General features: G+C 36.0%; 1 protein-coding gene and 1 long non-coding RNA gene across 2 annotated transcripts; one reads left to right on the top strand and one right to left on the bottom strand.

Moving 5' to 3' along the window:
* Nucleotides 1-1,465: 1,465 nt before the first annotated feature.
* Nucleotides 1,466-22,167, bottom strand: LOC116405623 (soyasapogenol B glucuronide galactosyltransferase-like). Its single transcript, XM_031889554.1, has 6 exons — nucleotides 22,003-22,167; nucleotides 21,218-21,441; nucleotides 15,321-15,464; nucleotides 14,852-14,986; nucleotides 2,526-3,005; nucleotides 1,466-1,870 (listed from the first exon to the last, which is right to left on the bottom strand). Exons 3-6 carry the CDS (start codon nucleotides 15,411-15,413, stop codon nucleotides 1,466-1,468), a joined length of 1,113 nt encoding a protein of 370 aa, XP_031745414.1. The 5' UTR covers nucleotides 15,414-15,464; nucleotides 21,218-21,441; nucleotides 22,003-22,167.
* Nucleotides 3,463-8,379, top strand: LOC116405622. Its single transcript, XR_004218721.1, has 2 exons — nucleotides 3,463-3,549; nucleotides 8,204-8,379. It is a non-coding gene; the product is annotated as an uncharacterized LOC116405622 (long non-coding RNA).
* Nucleotides 22,168-22,538: the final 371 nt, after the last annotated feature.

Below are 22,538 nucleotides of genomic sequence, written 5' to 3' on the forward strand. Positions count from 1 at the left end.
TAAATCCCTCCCGAAATGAAGAAATATAAAAGGAGAAAAACTCCCTAGAAAGGAATTCCCAAATGAAGAAGACAAACTACTTGATTATAGGACAACTTTGTTCTACTAAACCCCAACATAAGTTGGAAAACCAAGGTGTGACTTAAGTAATTGACTATGACATTAGCATATGATACTCGTCTCATGCATGGATTGACCAATTGAAAGACATTGGAAAGCACCCAACCCTAACTGGGTTCCCAATCACGAATAATTCAACCAGTCCCACCCTCTATGAGTGTTCTCCAACCATGCAACATCAACATTCATCTTCTAGGAACGCTTCTTTGCAGCTTCCAACGACTAAAAACCATGTTAATGCTCAAATTGTTCTAAAAGCCATGTTAATGCTCAAATTGATTCTAGGAAGGCAGCTTCCTTCTTGAAATAAAGATTCTCCAAAAAGCTTTTTCTACATCAAATTGACAGCTTGAAACAAATTCACTATCTTTTAAATAATTTATGCCCCTACGCTTGGAAGGTTGTATAATTTAAATCAATATGGATTTAGTAATCTAATCAATAAACTCCATAAGCTTATAAATTTACGTCCTTGACTTGGTTTGAAAATATCATGCAAAACATGAGAATCAATTTAGTATTTGTTACGATTACAAATTCTATTCTAACACATTTTGTAGACTCGTCAAATTTTAAGAAAATCTCAATAAGATTCTAGAAGTGATTCTTAATTAAATTGGAACCAAGGCTTAACCAATAGAAGAAAACAAATTCTTATATTATCCAACTTTAGTCCAACAAACTTTGTACATCTCCTTGATCACAAAATAATTCTTATCTTTAAAAAAAGTTTACTAGAGGATAATTAATAATTTGAACTCGGGTGAATCACAAAATATTTTTAAACATGAACATGCATCTCATAAACTAAATGTAGAAGATTTACAATAGTAAACTCACTTAGTCGCATAGTAAAAGTAACTCAAAATATATTTAGAAACAAAAATACTTTACCTTACAACAAACTATAGCCGTTCGATGAATAGACTACTAAAGAAAAACAATACTTTATCCTTTGACAAACATCTAAGTATTCTTCTGACCATTCCTCACTCTCTTAAGCTTCATTTCTTGAAGTTCCTCAAACAATGAAAACCAAGTTGGTATGAGAGAAACCACACAATTCACACTTGTTTTTGCAGCCTCTCCATTTCTTTAGCTCTCTCATTCCAAAGCTTCAACACTTTCACCCATCAAAAAAAGCTATGGCCTTACCAATCTCTTCCCTCTTAATAATTTCTGGTTCTCTCCCAAATGCACCATTTCTTTGACCCAACTCCCACTCCAATCTTCACCACTTCAATCAACAACTTCTCATTGTAAAACTGTTCAGCAAACAATGGCCATGTGATCATTGGTAAGCCTGAACTTATTCCTTCAAGAATTGAGTTCCAACCACAATGAGTCAAAAACCCTCCAACACTTTGTGCTCTAATATCATCAATTGTGGAGCCCATCCCTTTATTATCAAACCCTTTTTGGTTCTACTCATTCTCTCCTCAAACCCTTTTTGTAACCCTTTGTTTACTATGTCGTCATCGTTGTCTTCGTCGTTCTTTTTTATGACCCAAATGAAACTTTGACTGGATTCTTGAATCGCATGTGCTATTTCGGTTATTTGGTTACGACTCATCTGAATCAAGCTTCCGAAGTTGATGTAGAGAACTGAATTTGGTTCTTTCTCATTGAGCCATTGGAGTAAGTTGGTGGTTTGAATGTTGGGGTTTCCACCTCTTGATTCTTTATCTTCAATTTCATTGTTTGCCAACAATGATACTGGCCCTATGATCCATGTTTTGATCCCTATAATCTATCAAACAATAATAATAATAATAAAAACAAATCCTCGAAGTCTCGAATCAATTCAAAAATATTTGGGTGCATCTTGAGCTCCATCTATTTTGTATAGCTTATTCAATGTCCAGATTACACGTTACCACGTGACAAACTTCTCTTTTTTAAAAACGATAATTTGAATATTTTTTTCTTCTTTGCGACCGAAGGAGATATACAAGGCTGGGTGCAACAGGCCAACGTAATGATAATTTTTTATTTATCACATGTCTATTTCTATATATTATTAGTGTTTATTAGACAATAAAATTTCATGCTACATAAGTAAATAATTTGTCTCATGTTGTATTATTTGACAACAACCTTTTAAAAACACGTTCTTAAAGTAAAATTTGTAGTTTTCTTGAAAAACTTTAACTTAGAATTCAAGTGTGTTTTAAAAATATGTGAATAAGCTTAATTAACAACTTCTAAAAATCAAGCTTCTAAACAAATATATACTTCAAGATGTAATTTTTGTTCTCAAATATTCTCTTTTTTTAAAAAAATATGAATAATATAATTCTAACGAAATCGTGATCATAAATCAAGTACAAAATTTCAAAACCAAAAGATTACGTTAAGAAACGAGTAATGTGTAGTTATATACAATGGTTTGAGGTAAACCTCACCTTATTCAAGTGTTCTTCATATGAGGCTTCCAATTCATGAAAGCGATTCATCAACATTCCATAGCATCGTTTCTCTGATTCTCTAATGACATCAAGCAATTGTGAGAAACCATCTGGTTTATGTCTAGTGATCCAACTTGGCAACTCAGATCTCACCATTTCAATAACATCAGGCAACCCCGGAAGTTTGAACTTTTCATTGTTGGATTCAACTTCAAGATGTGGCTTATGCTCCTTTATACATTGTTCCGCACAATAACTGAAGAAGCTTGAACCGTTGAAGGCAAGCCGTGGGATTCTGAGCTCGGCTGCCACATCACTCGTCCATGGGTAAAAGACGTCAGAAACGATACAATCTGGCTGCATCTCGTGGATAAGGTCTACGAGTTGGGGTTGGAGCATGAGAAACGCTTGGAAAACCTTGGTCATCTTCATCGATGTGGCAGTACTAAGATTTTGAATAGCAGGAGAGAGACCGACCTGTTAAGAATATGAACGAAAAGATCACTTCGTTTCATACATGACGACTTAAAAAGAATCTTTCGTTTAAAGATAATTGTCATAGATAAGTTGATAACAAAAGTATTTTCAAAAGTAAAAATGTGAACGGTAAGAAACGACAATGAGATTTATGCGATTATTCACTAACATATAGTTAAATTTGTTCACGAATAGAGGAAATTAACAATTGTATTATAGATCCAGACGCAAAGGCCTGAAAGATTAAAGAGTTCATTTACGACGCTTCTCTAAAGTCTAAACTCTAGACTCAAAATCGTGACTAACCTAAAATGTATATATAATTTAGGTTTCTATGGCATTAGCAAATATGTCACAAAACCACGTGATTTATAAATACGATGATATTTTAAATTGTTAGTCCATCACTTGTGTATTAGTTATAGATTTTCATTATCGATAGACCATTTTACCAATATTGATGTAATTCAAGTTGGATTGATTTTTCAAAAGAATTCTCTGCCATATTTCAGGCTAGGAGACTGTTATATATTGATATCTCAAGGTTAGTTACAAGGTTGTTTTATTTAGTTAGTTAAAAGGTTGTTTTATTTAGTTAGTTACAAGACTGTTTTAGAAAGTTAGTTACAGCTGTATTTCTAATTAGTTAGGGATTTTTACTAACTAACTAGCTATAGTTTACATCATTCCACCCCCTAAGGATGGACTTGTCCCAGGGTCCATCAGTCAGCAAGCCTGAAACGATCTGGTGCATGGTATGGCTTTAGATCAGCAACATTGAAGACTGGGTGTATGTGTATGTCTTGTGGTAGATCGATCTTGAAGGCATTATCTCCGTATTTCTCTAATATAGGGAATGACCCAATTTGTCTGTCTTTCAGCTTGTTGTAGGTGCCAGTAGGAAATCTGCTCTTTTTCAGGTGTACCATTACTAGGTCTCCTTTATTGAAGTGGGCTTGTCTTCTTTTTTATCTGCTGCCTTTTTGTAGGAGTCTGTTGTCTGTATAAGATGATCATGGACTTCCTTGGGTAGTTTTTTGATATTTTCTGCCATGCATTCTGCTTCGTTGTTGAGATCCACGGTTGTGGGGAGTGTAGTGAGATCAAAGGTTAATCGTGGTAGTTTGGTATAAACTACTTCGAAGGGGGACTTTCCTGTTGATCTGTTCTTCATATTATTGAAGGCGAATTCAGCTTGAGCCAATGCTAGATCCCATTGTTTTGGTTTTGACCCGCTAAGGCAGCGTAGCAGATTACCGAGGGTCCTGTTTGTTACTTCAGTTTGTCCATCTGTCTGTGGGTGGGCTGTGGTGCTGAATTTCAGTGTTGTGTCAAACTTCTTCCACAGTGTTCGCCAAAAGTGACTCAGGAACTTGACATCTCTGTCTGATACTATGCTTTTAGGTACTCCATGTAGTCGTACTACTTCTTTAAAGAAGAGGTTGGCTATGTAGATTGCATCATTTGTCTTTTTGCATGCTACGAAATGTGTCATTTTGCTGAATCTGTCCACTATGACCATTATTGAGTCAAATTGTCTTTGTGTTTTTGGTAATCCAATCACGAAGTCAATTGATAAATCTTCCCAAATTGAGGTCGGGATGGGTAGTGGCGAGTATAATCCTGGATTCGTGCTGGAGCCTTTGGTTCTTTGGCAGATGGGGCATCTTTTTACGAAATTATTGGAGTCTTTTCTTATTTGCGGCCAGTAGTATCGTTTGGAAGTGATCTCCAATGTCTTGTTCTGTCCGAAATGTCCAGCTAGCCCTCCAGAATGTGCTTCCTTTATTAAGGCTTCACGTAGTGAGGTGTGCGGGATGCATAATTGTTCTCCTTTAAATAGATATCCTTCAACAATGTGGTAGTCATCAGCGTCTAAGAAGTTGGAGCATTTGTACCAGATATCCTTGAAGTCAGTATCACCTTCGTATAAGTCGGGTAAATGTTTGAATGCTATGATTTCCGAGGACAGTATTGTGAGTAGGGAGCCTTTTCTGCTTAGAGCATCGGCCACCTTGTTCTCTTTGCCTGATTGGTGTTTGATCACGAAGTCAAACCTTTGGAGGAAGGATATCCAGCGTGCTGCATCCTACTGATATTCTTTTGAGCTTGAAAGTATTTTAGTGAGAAATGGTCAGTTAGGAGTACAAATTCTTTAGAGATCAGGTAGTGTTCCCATTGTTCTAGTGCTCGGACGAGGGCATACAGCTCTTGTTCGTATGTGCTCCAGGTCTGTCTTGCGGTGCTGAGTTTTTCACTGAAGTATTCGATAGGATGTCCTTGTTGTACTAGGACAGCTCCAATCCCTGTACAGCATGCATCAACTGCTACTTCAAAAGGTGAAGAGAAATCTGGTAATTTAAGGATAGGGCTGGATGTGAGCTTCTTTTTGATATCTTCAAAGCTTTCTTGTTGTAATGGGGTCCATTTGAAGTTTCCTTTCTTTAGACAGTCAGTTAGTGGTGCGGCTAAAGAGCTGAAATTTCTGATGAATTTCCTGTAAAACGAAGCCAGGCCGAGGAAGGCTTGTATTTCTTTAATGGAGGCAGGAGTCGGCCATGTATGGATGGCTTCGATTTTCTTTGGTTCCATGCTTATGCTTCCTTGTTTGATTATAAAGCCGAGGAATGCAATTTCTTTTTTCATAAACATGCTTTTCTTAGTATTTATGTAGAGTTCCGCCTCTGTTAAGACTTGAAACAGCTTCCTTAGGTGTAGTAAATGCTCATCATTGTTTGTGCTGTAAACAAGTATGTCATCGAAGTAAACTACTATGAATTTGTTGAGAAATGGGTGAAGTACCTGGTTCATCAATCTCATGAAGGTGCTGGGTGCATTAGAAAGGCCGAATGGCATGACCATCCATTCAAATAATCCTTCGTTTGTCTTGAGGGCTGTCTTCCATTCGTCGCCAGGTCTTACCCGTATTTGATGATAGCCACTTTTCAAGTCAATTTTCGAAAAGATACTGGCTTTACCGAGTTGATCTAGCAGGTCACTAATCCTTGGAATGGGAAATCTATACTTTACCGTGATGCGGTTGATGGCTCTGCTGTCAACGCACATTCTCCAGCTTCCATCTTTCTTTGGCGTGAGAAGTGCTGGTACTGCACACGGGCTGAGGCTAGGTTTGATGTGCCCTTTCTTTAGTAATTCCTCAATATGATCATGAAGTATTTTGTACTCCTGGGGGCTCATCCTATAGTGAGCCAAATTTGGTAGTGATGCTCCCGGAATCAAGTCTACGTGGTACTGTATATCTCGAAGGGGTGGGAGTCCCTTCGGTTCTTCCTTTATATGAGGGAACTCATGAAGGAGCTGCTGTAATTTGGGTTCTATGTCTTCAACCTGTTTTTCTTTGGTTTTTTCAATAACAACCAGTCCTAGGATGTCTTCTTCCCTTTCTTTAAGCATGTTTTTCCCACTAACAGTGATGAATAACTGTTTCTCACCTCTTAACCCTTCGTTAATCTTTTTCGTTATAGGGAGTAAGACTACCTTTCTTCCCATCCATTGAAACTCATATGTGCTTCAGCCTTTAGATTCAAGACTGTTACTAATTTCTTTGCTACGAAGTTTTCGCTGCTGCCGCTGTCTATGATTACCTCACATACTCTTCCGTTTATGGTGCATCTTGTCTTGAAAAGACAGTGGCGTTGCAGGTTCTTTTCTTCCTTGGGCGTAATTAGTAACCGTTGGATAACACAAGAGACCCTTTCCCCATCATCTGCTTCAATCAGTTCAGTTTCTTCCTCTGCTTCTATACTGTCTTCACTTGTCTGTCCTCCTTCTTCGGCTATTGCAATGGTTTTTCTTTGCGGACAGTTGTTGGACAGGTGGCCAGTTTGGCCACATCGGAAGCATTTTCCTAATGACGGGCGGAGTAGCTGTTCTGACCACTAGGCTTGAACGTCTGTTCTTTCTTTCTTTCAACGGCTACTTCTTGATTATCAATCTCTTTCCCTTTTGCTTTTGTTGAGGTTGAAGGTTGGTCGTTTGTTTTGCTTTTTGTCGAATTTGTTTCCCATGCTGATCTTCTATTTAGATTCTTGGATCGGATTGCAATCATCTCCTCTACCGTTTCTGCAAATGATATTGCTTCAGATAGGAAACGGAATGGTTGTAGTCTGACCTTTTCCTTGATGTCGAATCGAAGGCCTCCCACAAATCTTGCAACCTGGTGCTGTTCATTTTCGCTTAGGTTTGTTCTTGCACTCAGGCGGTGGAATTCTTCAATGTACTCAGCTACTGTCCGGACACCTTGGCGGCAGTTTTGGTACTGATTGTATAAAGTTTGTTCGTAGTTTGGTGGTAAGAATCTTGCCTTCAGCAATTTTTTCATCTTTTCCCATGAGCGAACCGGTTGTTTCCCGCATCTTTGTCTATTGATTTCTAACTGATCCTACCAAGCTGATGCACCAGCCCTTAATTTTAAGGCTACCAGGTGGACTTTCTTGCGTTCAGGCGTATCCATGTAGTTGAAGAAGTTTTCAGTACTCTTTATCCAGTCCGAGAATGCTTCTATGTTTCGTTTGCCATCATACATGGGAAGGTCAATCTTCATCTTATAATCGTGGTATTCTCCTCTTCTGGCCTCAATTCTTCGGTTATTTCTTCCTGCTCGTGCTTCATCATTGAAGTTCCACATGTTTCCTTGTTCATCCCCGCTTGAAGAATCATCTTCTTGGGTTTCTTGCCAAGCTTCTTGATCTTCTTGAAAGTCTTCGTCAAGTTGTTGCTGTATAGCGTAACCGGGTCTCCTTCTTTGAAGTCCTCGTGGGTTGTTCATGTTTCTAATGTATCCCCTTGCTCGCCGGCCTCTTGCTTCACCAAAACGTTGGTCGTTTTGGAAGTTAATTTCATTCCGTGGTGGTGGCTGTGGGAATTCTCCTCTTCGGTTTAACAGTTCGACACTTTCCATCAACCTATCAAATTTGTTGTGGAGATCTCCCAAAGATTCTTCAACAGCCAGCAAGCGAACTGTTGATGTCTTTGGAGAGAGGACGGTGATTTCCTCCGCCGCTTCTTGCACACGGTTTTCCCCCGTGGCAGGGTTGTTAACTCTTCGGCCAGCCATTCCGTCCAAGAATCGGGGCTGCTCTGATACCAATTTGATGTAATTCAAGTTGGATTGATTTTTCAAAAGAATTCTCTGCCATATTTCAGGCTAGGAGACTGTTATATATTGATATCTCAAGGTTAGTTACAAGTTAGTTACAAGGTTGTTTTATTTAGTTAGTTACAAGACTGTTTTAGGAAGTTAGTTACAGCTGTATTTCTAATTAGTTAGGGATTTTTACTAACTAACTAGCTATAGTTTACATCAAATATACTAATAGATTTATCAAAAAACAAAAAAATAGGAAGTTAAATATTGTTTTTCAGAAACAAATCTATCAAAATTGTGATTAGGAAAGGAATTGAATCGTAGAGTACAACCTCTGCTGCTGGCCATGGAATGGTGTGTAAGCAAATGCACCCGACCCAATATTTTTAATGATACAGGTAACAAATCATGGAAACCTTATAATGATACAGGTAACAAACCTTTTCAATTGAGGTTTAGATGCAAAACATCTAATATAGTTAAACATTATTTCGCCAAAGTTAGTCATTAAACTCAAGTGAATCATAAAACAGAAAAAGAATGTAGATTTAAGAGGACTATGTAATATATCAACTAGGAATGAAATAGGCGAAGATAAAAGCAAGTATTAAGAATAAAACAAAGCATAACAAAAGAGGAAGGCCAGCTTACTATTCAAAAAAGCAAAGGAGTTCCACATCACTTGCAAGATAGCAGTGGAACATTGCTATAGAACTATCTTGGGAACTTTGGCAGAGTTGTGTTTGGAAATTACAATGATGTTTAACAATAATAAAACTATAACATAAATGTTTCATAGTGTTGGAAGAAATTTGTAAGGCCCCCTATTATCCATACATACAAAAGGAGGGGTAAAAACGTAAAAGCTCAGGCAGCAGAAAAGGGAGAATATTAGGAAAAGAACATGAGAGTGGGTCCCACGGGGAAGAATGAGAAAAGAGTTATAAATAAGGCCTTATCGGGATTGGGGGCTAGGTTAACTTCTTGTCTTCATTTGGTCTATAGAGGCTGCTAGGTCTAGGAAGGACTACTATCTTTTCGTGGGGAGGTTTGACATGATGTTATCATCTTTATTGCTTTCTTTTATATTTCCTTCTACTGTATCTTTTGGCATTTATATATAAATAAAGATCTACAGAGTGCTGTCTCTGTTTGCCAACTGTTTGGGTAATTTAGTATTTTATTTGTGGAGTCTCTACAACTGGTATCAGAGCCCAAACGTTGGGGGTGGTGACGCGACTGATGGCGCAAAGGCAAATAGAAGAAAGAACAGCTGGAACAGAGAAAGAAATACTGGGATTGAAGGAAATGATTCTGGAAATGAAGAAATCCATGGATAGACTGGCTGATGAAATGAAAGAAAACAGCAGCTACAAAAGGCGAGATGAATCCGGAACTTCTGATGGATCAGTCATGAAGTTAAAAGGAAAATGGGAAGAAGCCGACAATCCAGGGGAAAACAATGTAGTAACTGTCGACCGAAGCAAATATAAGAAACTGGAAATGCCGATTTTCACCGGGAAAATCCTGAGTCATGGGTGTTTAGAGCTGAGCATTTTTTCGAAATTAATAGCCTACCGGAAGCAGAAAAAGTGAAAGTAGCAGTGGTTAGTTTTGGACAAGATGAAATCGATTGGTACCGTTGGAGTAACCATAGAAAGAAGGTGGAAGGATGGGAAGATTTGAAGGTAAGGATGTTTGAATTTTTTCGAGATTCTGGGCAGAAGAGCTTAGGTGCAAGGCTGATTCGAATAGAACAAGATGGATCCTATAATGATTATGTCAAGAAATTTGTACAATATTCTGCACCACTACCGCACATGGCTGAAAGCGTGCTCTTAGATGCATTCGTGACAGGTTTAGAATCGGCTCTTCAAGCAGAAGTTATTAGTAGACATCCTCAAACCTTAGAGGAATGTATGAAGGACGCACAACTGGTAAGTGACAGAAACCTAGCCTTGAAATTAGCCAAGGCAGAATGAGTAAACAGTGTGACTAGGGAAGGAGGAGGCTCAAGCAAGGGACAAAGCAGTCAAGATAAAAGTTCACCAAAGAAGACTGAGTTCCCCATGAAGCAAGTCACTTTTCCCATTAAAGGAAACTACCAGAAAAATGAACCTCCAGTTAAAAGACTCTCGGACACGGAATTCAGAGCAAGATTGGACAAGGGTTTGTGTTTTAGATGCAATGAGAAGTACTCACCGGGACACCGATGCAAGATGAGAGAGAAAAGGGAATTAATGTTATTTATACTTAACGAAGAAGAGAGTGGCGGAGAGGAAGTCAAAATGGAAGAGACCGAAGAAGTAATGGAGCTGAACCAGTTAGTTGTTGCTGAAACCACCGAAATTGAATTGAAGACACTCACGGGGTTAACATCCAAAGGGACAATGAAACTGAAGGGGCATGTAAAAGGAAGGGAGGTGGTGATTCTCATCGACAGTGGAGCTACGAACAACTTCATCCATGAAGCAGTGGCAATGGTAGGAGGGTTGAACATTGAACCCGGTACACAATTTGGAGTGACTATTGGAGACGGGACCCGCTGTAAAGGGAAAGGTATTTGCAGAAAGGTGGAACTGAGATTGAAAGAAACGACAGTTATAACTGATTTTCTAGTGGTGGAACTAGGAAATATTGACGTGATTTTAGGGATGCAATGGCTAGATACCACCGGCACAATGAAGGTACATTGGCCATCATTAACCATGACCTTTTGGGCAAAAGACAAGCAAATCGTGTTAAGAGGAGATCCATCCTTAGTGAAACCTGAATGTTCTTTGAAGACATTGGAAAAAACGTGGGATATAGAAGATCAAGGCTTCCTCTTAGAATTCCAGAATTATGAGATGGAAGTAGAGAATGAATATGAAATGGGGACAAGATTAAAAGGAGATGAGGAGGAAATACCTATGATCCGATCCCTGCTCAAGTATTATGCGGAGATATTTGAGACACCTAAGAAATTACCTCCAAAAAGAGCTATTGATCATCGAATATTAACCCTACCTGACCATAAACCTATCAACGTAAGACCTTACAAATACGGTCATGTGCAGAAAGAAGAAATAGAAAAACTGGTGGTCGAGATGCTTCAAGCCGGGGTTATTCGCCCTAGTCATAGCCCTTACTCCAGCCCGGTGTTGTTAGTGAAGAAAAAAGATGGTGGATTGCGATTTTGTGTCGATTACCGCAAGTTAAATCAGGCGACAGTATCGGATAACTTCCCAATTCCTGTGATAGAGGAATTATTAGATGAGCTGAATGGGGCAACGATTTTCTCGAAATTAGATCTGAAATCTGGTTATCACCAGATTAGAATGAAAGAGGAAGATGTGGAGAAAACTGCGTTCTGCACACATGAAGGGCACTATGAGTTTCTAGTAATGCCGTTTGGTCTCACGAATGCTCCGGCAACCTTCTAATCTTTGATGAACCGGTATTTAAACCTTTCCTTCGGCGCTTTTGGTTTCTTTGATGATATACTGGTTTAGCGGATATAGATGAACACGCAAAGGATTTGGGCATGGTATTCAATGTTTTTAAGGATAAGCAGCTGTTTGCTAACAAAAAAAAAAAAAGCGTTATAGCCCATTCTCAAATACAGTACTTGGGACATATGATATCCAAAAGAGGAGTTGAGGCAGATGAGGATAAGATCAAGAAGATGATTAATTGGCCACCACCAACGAATATATCTGGTCTGCGGGGCTTCTTAGGACTAACAGGATATTATAGGAGGTTTGTCAAGGGTTATGGAGAGATCGCTGCACCGCTAACCAAGTTATTACAGAAGAATGCTTTTAAGTGGAATGAAGAAGCAAATACTGCCTTCGAAAATTTGAAGCTAGCAATGACTACTCTACCAGTGTTGGCATTACCAGATTGGAAAATTCCCTTTATTATCGAAACTGATGCATCTGGCGTAGGGTTAGGAGCGGTGATCTCTCAAAATGGCCACCCGATTGCCTTTTTCAGTCAGAAGTTATCCACAAGGGCTCAAAACAAATCCATCTATGAAAGAGAGTTGATGGCTGTAGTTCTATCAGTTCAGAAATGGAGGCATTATTTGCTGGGCAGGAAGTTCACCATACTTTCAGATCAAAAGGCTCTTAAATTCTTGCTTGAACAGAGAGAGGTACAACCCCAATTCCAGAAATGGTTGACAAAGCTCCTTGGATATGATTTCGAGATTTTATATCAACCCAGACTTCAGAACAAGGCAGCGGACGCCCTATCTAGAATGGAGCAACCGGTGGAGCTGCACAGCTTGACAACTACTGGAATCATTGATGTGAAACTAATCGAGCAGGAAGTTGAGAATGATGCTGAACTTAAGAAAATTATGGAAAATCTGAAGAAAAATGCAGAAGGAAGCAAGTTTCAAGTGGAAAAAGGAAGATTGCTCTATAAGGGGAGAATGGTAGTATCTCAAACTTCTACACTTATACCCAAGATCCTACATACTTTCCACGATTCTATCCTCGGGGACATTCTGGATTTTTAAGAACTTACAAGAGGGTCAGTGGAGAACTATATTGGAGGGGTATGAAGGCTGAAATAAAGAAATATGTGGAACAATGCGAGATCTGCCAGAGAAACAAATACGAAGCAACCAAACCAGCTGGGGTACTTCAACCAATTCCAATTCCTGACAGAATCTTAGAAGATTGGACCATGGACTTTATTGAGGGGTTGCCACTAGCTGGAGGGGTTAATGTGATCATGGTGGTAGTTGATCGGCTGAGTAAGTATTCTTACTTTATATCATTGAGACATCCGTTTTCAGCCAAGCAAGTTGCTTCCATATTCATCGACAAAATAGTAAGCAAGCACGGCTGATGGGAACTATTCTAAAGACCTACTAGGCGATTATCCTAAGTAATTTTGTCGATTATCACAGATCGGGATAAAATCTTTCTTAGTAATTTTTGGAAGGAACTGTTTGCAACTATGGGAACTATTCTAAAGAGGAGTACCGCGTTTCAGTCACAAACTGATGGGCAGACAAAAAGGGTAAATAGATGTCTCGAAACTTATCTGCGATGTTTCTGTAATGAACAACCAAAAAAAACGGGATAAACTGATTCTATGGGCAGAATTGTGGTATAATACCACCTTCCATGCATCCACCAAAATGACCCCTTTCCAGACGGTATACCGCAGACCGCCTCCTCCCCTGTTATCCTATGGTTACAAGAAAACTCCTAATAATGAGGTTGACACGCTGCTGAAGGAACGTGACTTAGCCATCAATGCCTTAAAAGAACACCTGTGTGTAGCCCAGAACAGGATGAAGAAAATGGCTGATCGAAATAGATGAGAGTTAACATTTAAGGTAGGAGATGAAGTCTACTTGAAATTGAGACCTTACCGGCAACACTCCTTGGCTCGGAAGAAGTGTGAAAAGTTAGCACCTAAATATTACGGACCCTACAAAATTACTGAAGAAATAGGAGCAGTTGCGTACAGATTGATGTTACCGCCGGAAGCCAGTATCCACAATGTGTTCCATATTTCTCAGTTAAAACTGAAACTGGGTAGTCAACAAGCTGTTCAAAGCCCAAGCCCTAAAAGCGCTAAGCGCTAAAAGCCTTAAATCCTAAAACCTTATTTAGGCTATATGTACCCCAATATTACATCTTGCTCCTTAAATTCAAAATATCGTTTGTACTACAAAGTGGGTCGCATCCATAGTTTCTCTAAATAAGGTGTCCAACCTTTATTCATATACTATAGACTATTTAGGCTATATGTCAAAACTTGATCTACGTTTATGTTTACACATAAAGTTCAAGTTTATTCAAAAAATAGCCTTGGAACTTGATTTATTGGATTTAGGATTATAATATTTTTCTCAATAACAACTTTATTGAAACAGAATATAATCAAACTACGAGTTTTAGGACAAAAAATTCCAACAATTCTTACCCTTCTAATAGACATTATGATATAAGTCTATCAAATTTTATCTTGAGAAAATCTAAAATTTTGCCATATTATTATAAATATTTTAATTTGTTTTGCTATTTTTAAAAGTGACCTTACATCAAAAACTAGACAAACCAAACAACAAAGCTAGAAAAATAATAAATAAGAATGTAATAAAAAGAAACTAAACAGACGGCAAAATGGTGAAAATATTTTGAACCATCCAAGAAAAATAAATTACACAAGTAAAAAAAAAAAGAAAAAAATTTTGAACCACACCAAGAGATCATAAACGGAAAAAGAAAAAAATCATCCACCAAAAGTAAATAAATAAAATTTAATTATCTACTTTAAAATAAAGTAGCAAATGATGAGAAGAAAAATAAAATGTACGAAGAAAAAGTAAACTAAAAAATAAATCCATAATGTAAAGGAAAAATACCTTGAAAGCGCCCCATGCAACAAACAAGGAAAGAAAGAAAGTATTTGGTGCAAATAAAACTACGAAATGTACCAAAATAATAATATACAAGAAGTCAAACTAAAGAATATAATGTAATTTAAAGGTTTAACTAAGAGAACAAAAACTAAATGGTTCTCGAATTTGGAGCATCGACATGAGATGTAACAAGAAAAATTGATTTTTCAACCATCAAGTTTTCTTTAATCACCTCATATCTTTCTAAGATCATATTGGATGTTATACAACAATTGCAATTCACATAGAAATTCACGAAAAAGGTCATAAAACAGATCCCATAATGGTAAAGAGAGAAATGAATACAAAAGTAAAAAATCACTCATATACCTGCGTCAAATTGAGGAAATGATGATTCCTATAAACTACACCTCGGCAAACTTTTTCTCCTCCTTTTGCTTGATTTTTCAATGTTAGGATTTTAATGTTTATTTCATCATCTATAATACTCCTGAAAGTAGCTTTCTAATGATAGAACATTCAGCATATTGCAAATAGATAATTAAAAGTGGTTTCGCAGTAGAAGTATAGGAGTGTCTGTTAAAGTTCTACGAAAACCACAAATGCGTATAGTTCAAAATATGAAAGACATGAAAAGGTTGCAAAAAGATTGAGGACAAGAACGCATACTCACATAGATAATGAGCACAGAATTACAAAGAACATAAATCATGTATGTCAGAGCCCAGATTTCACTCTAAATAATCATTGCCACACTTCAGAATTACTTATAACAACTAATAACCAACTATAATAATATAAAATCACTTCCAGACATAACAACTAATACAAATTTTACCTGCAAAAGCATCAAACATTGTCTTGTAAGGTGTACCCCCTTCATTTGCAGCATCTGCCTTTTCTCAGTGCCCAAAGGATAGAAAAACATCATTGTGGCTTAGCTAGGGAAGCCGAAAGCAAGGCTTTGAATGTTTCAGTTACCCTTGTATACACAAAATTATAGTCAAGGAACATGGTATTTATTTTTATTGAATACAACACAAGAAAGAAATAACGAGTGCCTATAAGTCAAAAATGCAAAAGTTCATGGCAGGCAATGGAAGGAGCTCTGCAGAAAAGGTCCGGTCCAAGACCCACTGTAGTAAGATGTTAGCATCCTTGAGGCAATGTAGAAACCGAAAAATTGTCCATTATTTGCATATGAAGAATCTTTCAGCCAATATTACACAATTGATTGTTTTTTAATTTTCAGATATAGGTAGGGCAAAAGTCAACAAACCTTGGATGCTGTTTAAAATCCAGGGTCAAGTACTGTCACGCATGGCCTCAAAACATCTAAAGAAATTCTTTGGCTAAATATCAATTTATATTCTTCAATTTTGAGGGTTGTATCAACTCAAACCCTAAACTAATAAATATATGAACCGAAAAAGAAAAGAGAACCAAGAGAATAGAATGGGCAAAAAAACAAAAAATCACCCATACGGCAAAAATAAATAACTTCTACCAAGATAACAAAGATATAAAATTTGACAATCTACTCTACAAAAGTAGAAAAATTCAAGAAAGAAGAAAATGTTGAAAGAAAAACTAAAAGAAAAATAAATCCATCAAAGGAAGTAAAATAAAAATACATGTAAAGCGTCCAGTGCTAACATAGAAAAATCAATCAGAATTAGAAATTAATGATAGTCAAATAATTACTGGACATTGTAACAAAGAAGTTATCCATCGTTATAAAAAAAACATATAATTTTGTGCAAATAAAACATAGAAATGTACCAATAATAATATACAAAGAAGTCAAACTAAAATATAATATAATTCTGGAACATATAACTGAAGATAGAATGAGTGTTTATAGACTTAATTTCAAGAAAAAAAAAATAGAAAAGCCAAACGGCAACCATAGGGGGATTTGGGTCGGGTGATGATGAAATAGAAAAAAGTGATTTTCGGACAATCAGATTTCCTTTAATCACCTAAGATTTTTCTAAATTGATAAATGTTATACAACGATTGCAATTTATATAGAAATTTACAAGAAAAGTTATAGAACAGATCCAATAATTATGAAGAGATACATGTAAGATAGAGAATAATACACAAAAGTGAAAATTCACTCTTAAATATTATTTAAACAGGGAATTTATTATGCAAAATCTACATTGGAGAGAAAATGTGTTTTTTATAAATTGAAAATGTGTTTCAGGAAGAGTTTTTTAAAGAGAAAAAAGAGAAGAAAATTAAGACAATATTATGTAAGGGGCCTTTTAAAGTTTGTTTGACCGCCTGTGCCACAATGGCACCAAGGCTGTGTCTTCCATGCATCGATTGTATGCTGTCTTGCTCGTGGAATATACTGACAGTTCAATGAAATGCCTTTTTTCATTCTAAAAGAAAAGTTGACGACAAAAGTTCAAGAAAATATTCTGAAACGAGTTTACAAACAAAATTTGAAGTGAGAAAACTTTTAGAAAATGTTATTGAATAGGCCTTTTAAACTAAAATTTTGACCTGTGAGTGACCAACACCCTTGCTCTTTCAATTTTTCGAAAGTTTTATGAAATGTATTCTTTTTGAAAGAAAAAAAGGAAAACAAAAGTTCAAGAAATATTTTGGAAAGAGATTGTGAACAGGATTCGAAGTAAGAAAACTTTTAGAAAATGCTTTTGGATAGACCTTTAAACAAGAGATTTTGCAAATATCTATGTATATAAACACACATATATACATATGTTCTGAAAAGAGTTTCTAGAAGAAAAGAGGAAGAAAAAAAGTTTGCTAAATGTTTTGTAAATGACATTTGAAAGTTTGCTTCCACATGTGCAAAGATGGCACCAAGACAACATCTTCCGCGCACCGTGTGCATGTTGCCTTGTTGCTCATTGCCCTGTGTGTTGTGGCCAACACCCTTGCTCATGCGGTTTTCGGAAAGTTTTGTGAAATGTTTTCTTTTTTAGAACAAAAAAACAAAAAGGAAGACAAAAGTTCAAGAAATATTTTGGAAAGAGTTCGAAAACAGAATTTGAATCGAGAAAACTTTTTAGAAAATTCTTTTGATTAGACCTTTCAAAAAAGAAATTTTGCAAATATCTATGTATATAAACACACATATATACATATGTTTTGAAAAGAGTTTCTAGAAGAAAAGAGGAAGAAAAAAAAAGTTTGCAATGATGTTTTGTAAATGACACTTGAAAGTTTGCTTCCACATGTGCAAAGATGGCACCAAGACAACATCTTCCGCGCACCGTGTGCATGTTGCCTTGTTGCTCATTGCCCTGTGTGTTGTGGCCAACACCCTTGCTCATGCGGTTTTTTGAAAGTTTTGTGAAATGTTTTCTTTTTTAGAACAAAAAACAAAAACAAAAAGGAAGACAAAAGTTCACGAAATATTTTGGAAAGAGTTCGAAAACAGAATATGAATCGAGAAAACTTTTAGAAAATTCTTTTGAATAGACCTTTCAAACAAGAGATTTTGCAAATATCTATGTATATAAACACACATATATACATATGTTCTGAAAAGAGTTTCTAGAAGAAAAGAGGAAGAAAAAAAGTTTGCTAAATGTTTTGTAAATGACATTTGAAAGTTTGCTTCCACATGTGCAAAGATGGCACCAAGACAACATCTTCCGCGCACCGTGTGCATGTTGCCTTGTTGCTCATTGCCCTGTGTGTTGTGGCCAACACCCTTGCTCATGCGGTTTTTTGAAAGTTTTGTGAAATGTTTTCTTTTTTAGAACAAAAAAACAAAAACAAAAAGGAAGACAAAAGTTCAAGAAATATTTTGGAAAGAGTTCGAAAACATAATTTGAATCGAGAAAACTTTTAGAAAATTCTTTTGAATAGACCATTCAAACAAGAAATTTTGCAAATACCTATGTATATAAACACACATATATACATATGTTCTGAAAAGAGTTTCTAGAAGAAAAGAGGAAGAAAAAAAAAATTTGCAATGATGTTTTGTAAATGACATTTGAAAGTTTGCTTCCACATGTGCAAAGATGGCACCAAGACAACATCTTCCGCGCACCGTGTGCATGTTGCCTTGTTGCTCATTGCCCTGTGTGTTGTGGCCAACACCCTTGCTCATGCGGTTTTTTGAAAGTTTTGTGAAATGTTTTCTTTTTTTGGAACAAAAAACAAAAACAAAAAGGAAGACAAAAGTTCACGAAATATTTTGGAAAGAGTTCGAAAACAGAATATGAATCGAGAAACTTTTAGAAAATTCTTTTGAATAGACCTTTCAAACAAGAGATTTTGCAAATATCTATGTATATAAACACACATATATACATATGTTCTGAAAAGAGTTTCTAGAAGAAAAGAGGAAGAAAAAAAGTTTGCTAAATGTTTTGTAAATGACATTTGAAAGTTTGCTTCCACATGTGCAAAGATGGCACCAAGACAACATCTTCCGCGCACCGTGTGCATGTTGCCTTGTTGCTCATTGCCCTGTGTGTTGTGGCCAACACCCTTGCTCATGCGGTTTTCTGAAAGTTTTGTGAAATGTTTTCTTTTTTAGAACAAAAAAACAAAAACAAAAAGGAAGACAAAAGTTCAAGAAATATTTTGGAAAGAGTTCGAAAACAGAATTTGAATCGAGAAAACTTTTTAGAAAATTTTTTGATTAGACCTTTCAAAAAAGAAATTTTGCAAATATCTATGTATATAAACACACATATATACATATGTTCTGAAAAGAGTTTCTAGAAGAAAAGAGGAAGAAAAAAAAAGTTTGCAATGATGTTTTGTAAATGACATTTGAAAGTTTGCTTCCACATGTGCAAAGATGGCACCAAGACAACATCTTCCGCGCACCGTGTGCATGTTGCCTTGTTGCTCATTGCCCTGTGTGTTGTGGCCAACTCCCTTGCTCATGCGGTTTTTTGAAAGTTTTGTGAAATGTTTTCTTTTTTAGAACAAAAAACAAAAACAAAAAGGAAGACAAAAGTTCACGAAATATTTTGGAAAGAGTTCGAAAACAGAATATGAATCGAGAAAACTTTTAGAAAATTCTTTTGAATAGACCTTTCAAACAAGAGATTTTGCAAATATCTATGTATATAAACACACATATATACATATGTTCTGAAAAGAGTTTCTAGAAGAAAAGAGGAAGAAAAAAAGTTTGCTAAATGTTTTGTAAATGACATTTGAAAGTTTGCTTCCACATGTGCAAAGATGGCACCAAGACAACATCTTCCGCGCACCGTGTGCATGTTGCCTTGTTGCTCATTGCCCTGTGTGTTGTGGCCAACACCCTTGCTCATGCGGTTTTCTGAAAGTTTTGTGAAATGTTTTCTTTTTTAGAACAAAAAAAACAAAAACAAAAAGGAAGACAAAAGTTCAAGAAATATTTTGGAAAGAGTTCGAAAACAGAATTTGAATCGAGAAAACTTTTAGAAAATTCTTTTGAATAGACCTTTCAAACAAGAAATTTTGCAAATATCTATGTATATAAACACACATATATACATATGTTCTGAAAAGAGTTTCTAGAAAAAAGAGGAAGAAAAAAAAAGTTTGCAATGATGTTTTGTAAATGACATTTGAAAGTTTGCTTCCACATGTGCAAAGATGGCACCAAGACAACATCTTCCGCGCACCGTGTGCATGTTGCCTTGTTGCTCATTGCCATGTGTGTTGTGGCCAACACCCTTGCTCATGCGGTTTTTTGAAAGTTTTGTGAAATGTTTTCTTTTTTAGAACAAAAAAAAAAACAAAAAGGAAGACAAAAGTTCACGAAATATTTTGGAAAGAGTTTGAAAACAGAATATGAATCGAGAAAACTTTTAGAAAATTCTTTTGAATAGACCTTTCAAACAAGAGATTTTGCAAATATCTATGTATATAAACACACATATATACATATGTTCTGAAAAGAGTTTCTAGAAGAAAAGAGGAAGAAAAAAAAAGTTTGCTAAATGTTTTGTAAATGACATTTGAAAGTTTGCTTCCACATGTGCAAAGATGGCACCAAGACAACATCTTCCACGCACCGTGTGCATGTTGCCTTGTTGCTCATTGCCCTGTGTGTTCTGGCCAACACCCTTGCTCATGCGGTTTTCTGAAAGTTTTGTGAAATGTTTTCTTTTTTAGAACAAAAAAACAAAAACAAAAAGAAAGACAAAAGTTCAAGAAATATTTTGGGAAGTGTTCGAAAACAGAATATGAATCGAGAAAACTTTTAGAAAATTCTTTTGAATAGACCTTTCAAACAAGAGATTTTGCAAATATATATATATATATACATATGTGTATATACATATGTTCTGGAAAGAGTTTCTAGAAGAAAAGAGAAGAAAAAATCTGCTGGAAAGACCTTTTAGAAAAGTGTTCTGTCATTATATGATTAGTAAGATGGATAAAGTTAGTGCACACCTTCACATAAAAGAAGATTATGTAATCATATCGAATAAACAGTTATGTAGTTCTTCATCCTCCTAAAACCACAATTACTCAGACAGTAACAATGTTATTGAAGGTAAATCAACCTTAATAAACTGGGAAACACAAGGAAGTTGTGTGATTGTGTAAGTTGGTTATGAACTTATCACCTACATGTCAGAAAGAGTATTTGGTAATGATGCCAAAAGAAACATTAGAAAAGTAAAATGACATTACCTATAAAAGTTCACATAAATGCACGATTAAAAAGAATTGCATTTAACAGAACCTAACTTAAAGCTCACAAGCAAAAATTCAAAAGTGGAACAGTTGTACCTTTTGCTTCGGTCAAGTCTTGCTCCAAAATAGAAAGCCACAGAGAGCAAACAGGAATCACCATGTACAGCAACAAGAGGTCGCCAATATTTTCTGTCCATGCCATCTGTTGCAAAATTAATTCCAAGTGCAGGCTCTAGAAGCTCCGGTGGAACCTCTGCCTACTGGAAGAACCATTTCCCATGTTTCATTAGGATGTCCATACAGACAAAAAATTTCCTCACCTGAAAAAGTAGTAATCAAAGTTTAAAATATATGAGAAGCTTCGTCATAAAACGATAGTAAATCCCAACTCTCAGAGAAGAATTGAAATAGAAAACCGATCCTGGTACACACCAGTTACTGTCTAATTAAAATAAACGTAAGTCGGTAAGTGTATTTGAAAACAATTCCAGGATCTCGAATTCAAGGAAAAAACATTAAATCTGAAGCAACTCCCAATCCTTTGTCACTAAAAGAGACTAGAATATAATACCTCTACTCATTATCTCGTTTAAATTCGCCAGAAATTAACAGTAAATATCATTTATTAAAAAAAAATCATCTAGATAAAAACGCTGCAGAAATTATAAAAATTGAACACTTCGAATTCAAGAAACAAACATTTAATCTGAATCAATTGCCAATACTATGTAATCAAAAGTGATTAGGAAACAATACGCATCAAAAGCTTGTCAAACGAGCCCTAAATTTGACATTTAGCGAAAAACAGTAAAAAAAAAAAAAAGACACGAAGCAAAAACGATGTAGAAAGATAGTGCCCAGAATTTAGAAAGCCGCATCACCTGAATCACAAAGGCCGTAGAATTCACAAACGTCTGATAATGAGAAGAAGAAAAGGAAAAGGAAAAGGAAAATCAGTATTAGGGTTCAGAGGTTAGACCAGCGTGCACTGAGGCGGAAAAAGAAAATTCTGGAGAAAATTGGTTTGCGATGGAGGTTATCTGTAAAGTTAAATAATGAAGTAAGTAAACCTAAAAATGTAGCCGTTGGATGCCGTTGACGCCATTAAGTTTCAAACTAAGACAGCTGGCTAAAGCTTTATTATAATTAATCTTTCCATTAAACCGCACTGAGTACTCACCCATACCATTTATAAAAATAAATAAAAAAGGATGTTGTAAATTACAATGCAATGTAAATGACATTATAAATTAAATAATAATGTAGCAATTTACCAACTCTTATTTACACAGAATAATTTATGCTTTTTTTAATGTATTAACGTGAATTTTTTAAATTTTAGAAAAATGAAAATCAAATTGAGCTATATATAATATTTTTGTGAAATTTTCTATTTTTGACCATTGCTCTAAAAAAA

This window comes from Cucumis sativus, unplaced genomic scaffold (assembly GCF_000004075.3).
Source record: "Cucumis sativus cultivar 9930 unplaced genomic scaffold, Cucumber_9930_V3 scaffold127, whole genome shotgun sequence".
NCBI lineage: Eukaryota > Viridiplantae > Streptophyta > Magnoliopsida > Cucurbitales > Cucurbitaceae > Cucumis > Cucumis sativus.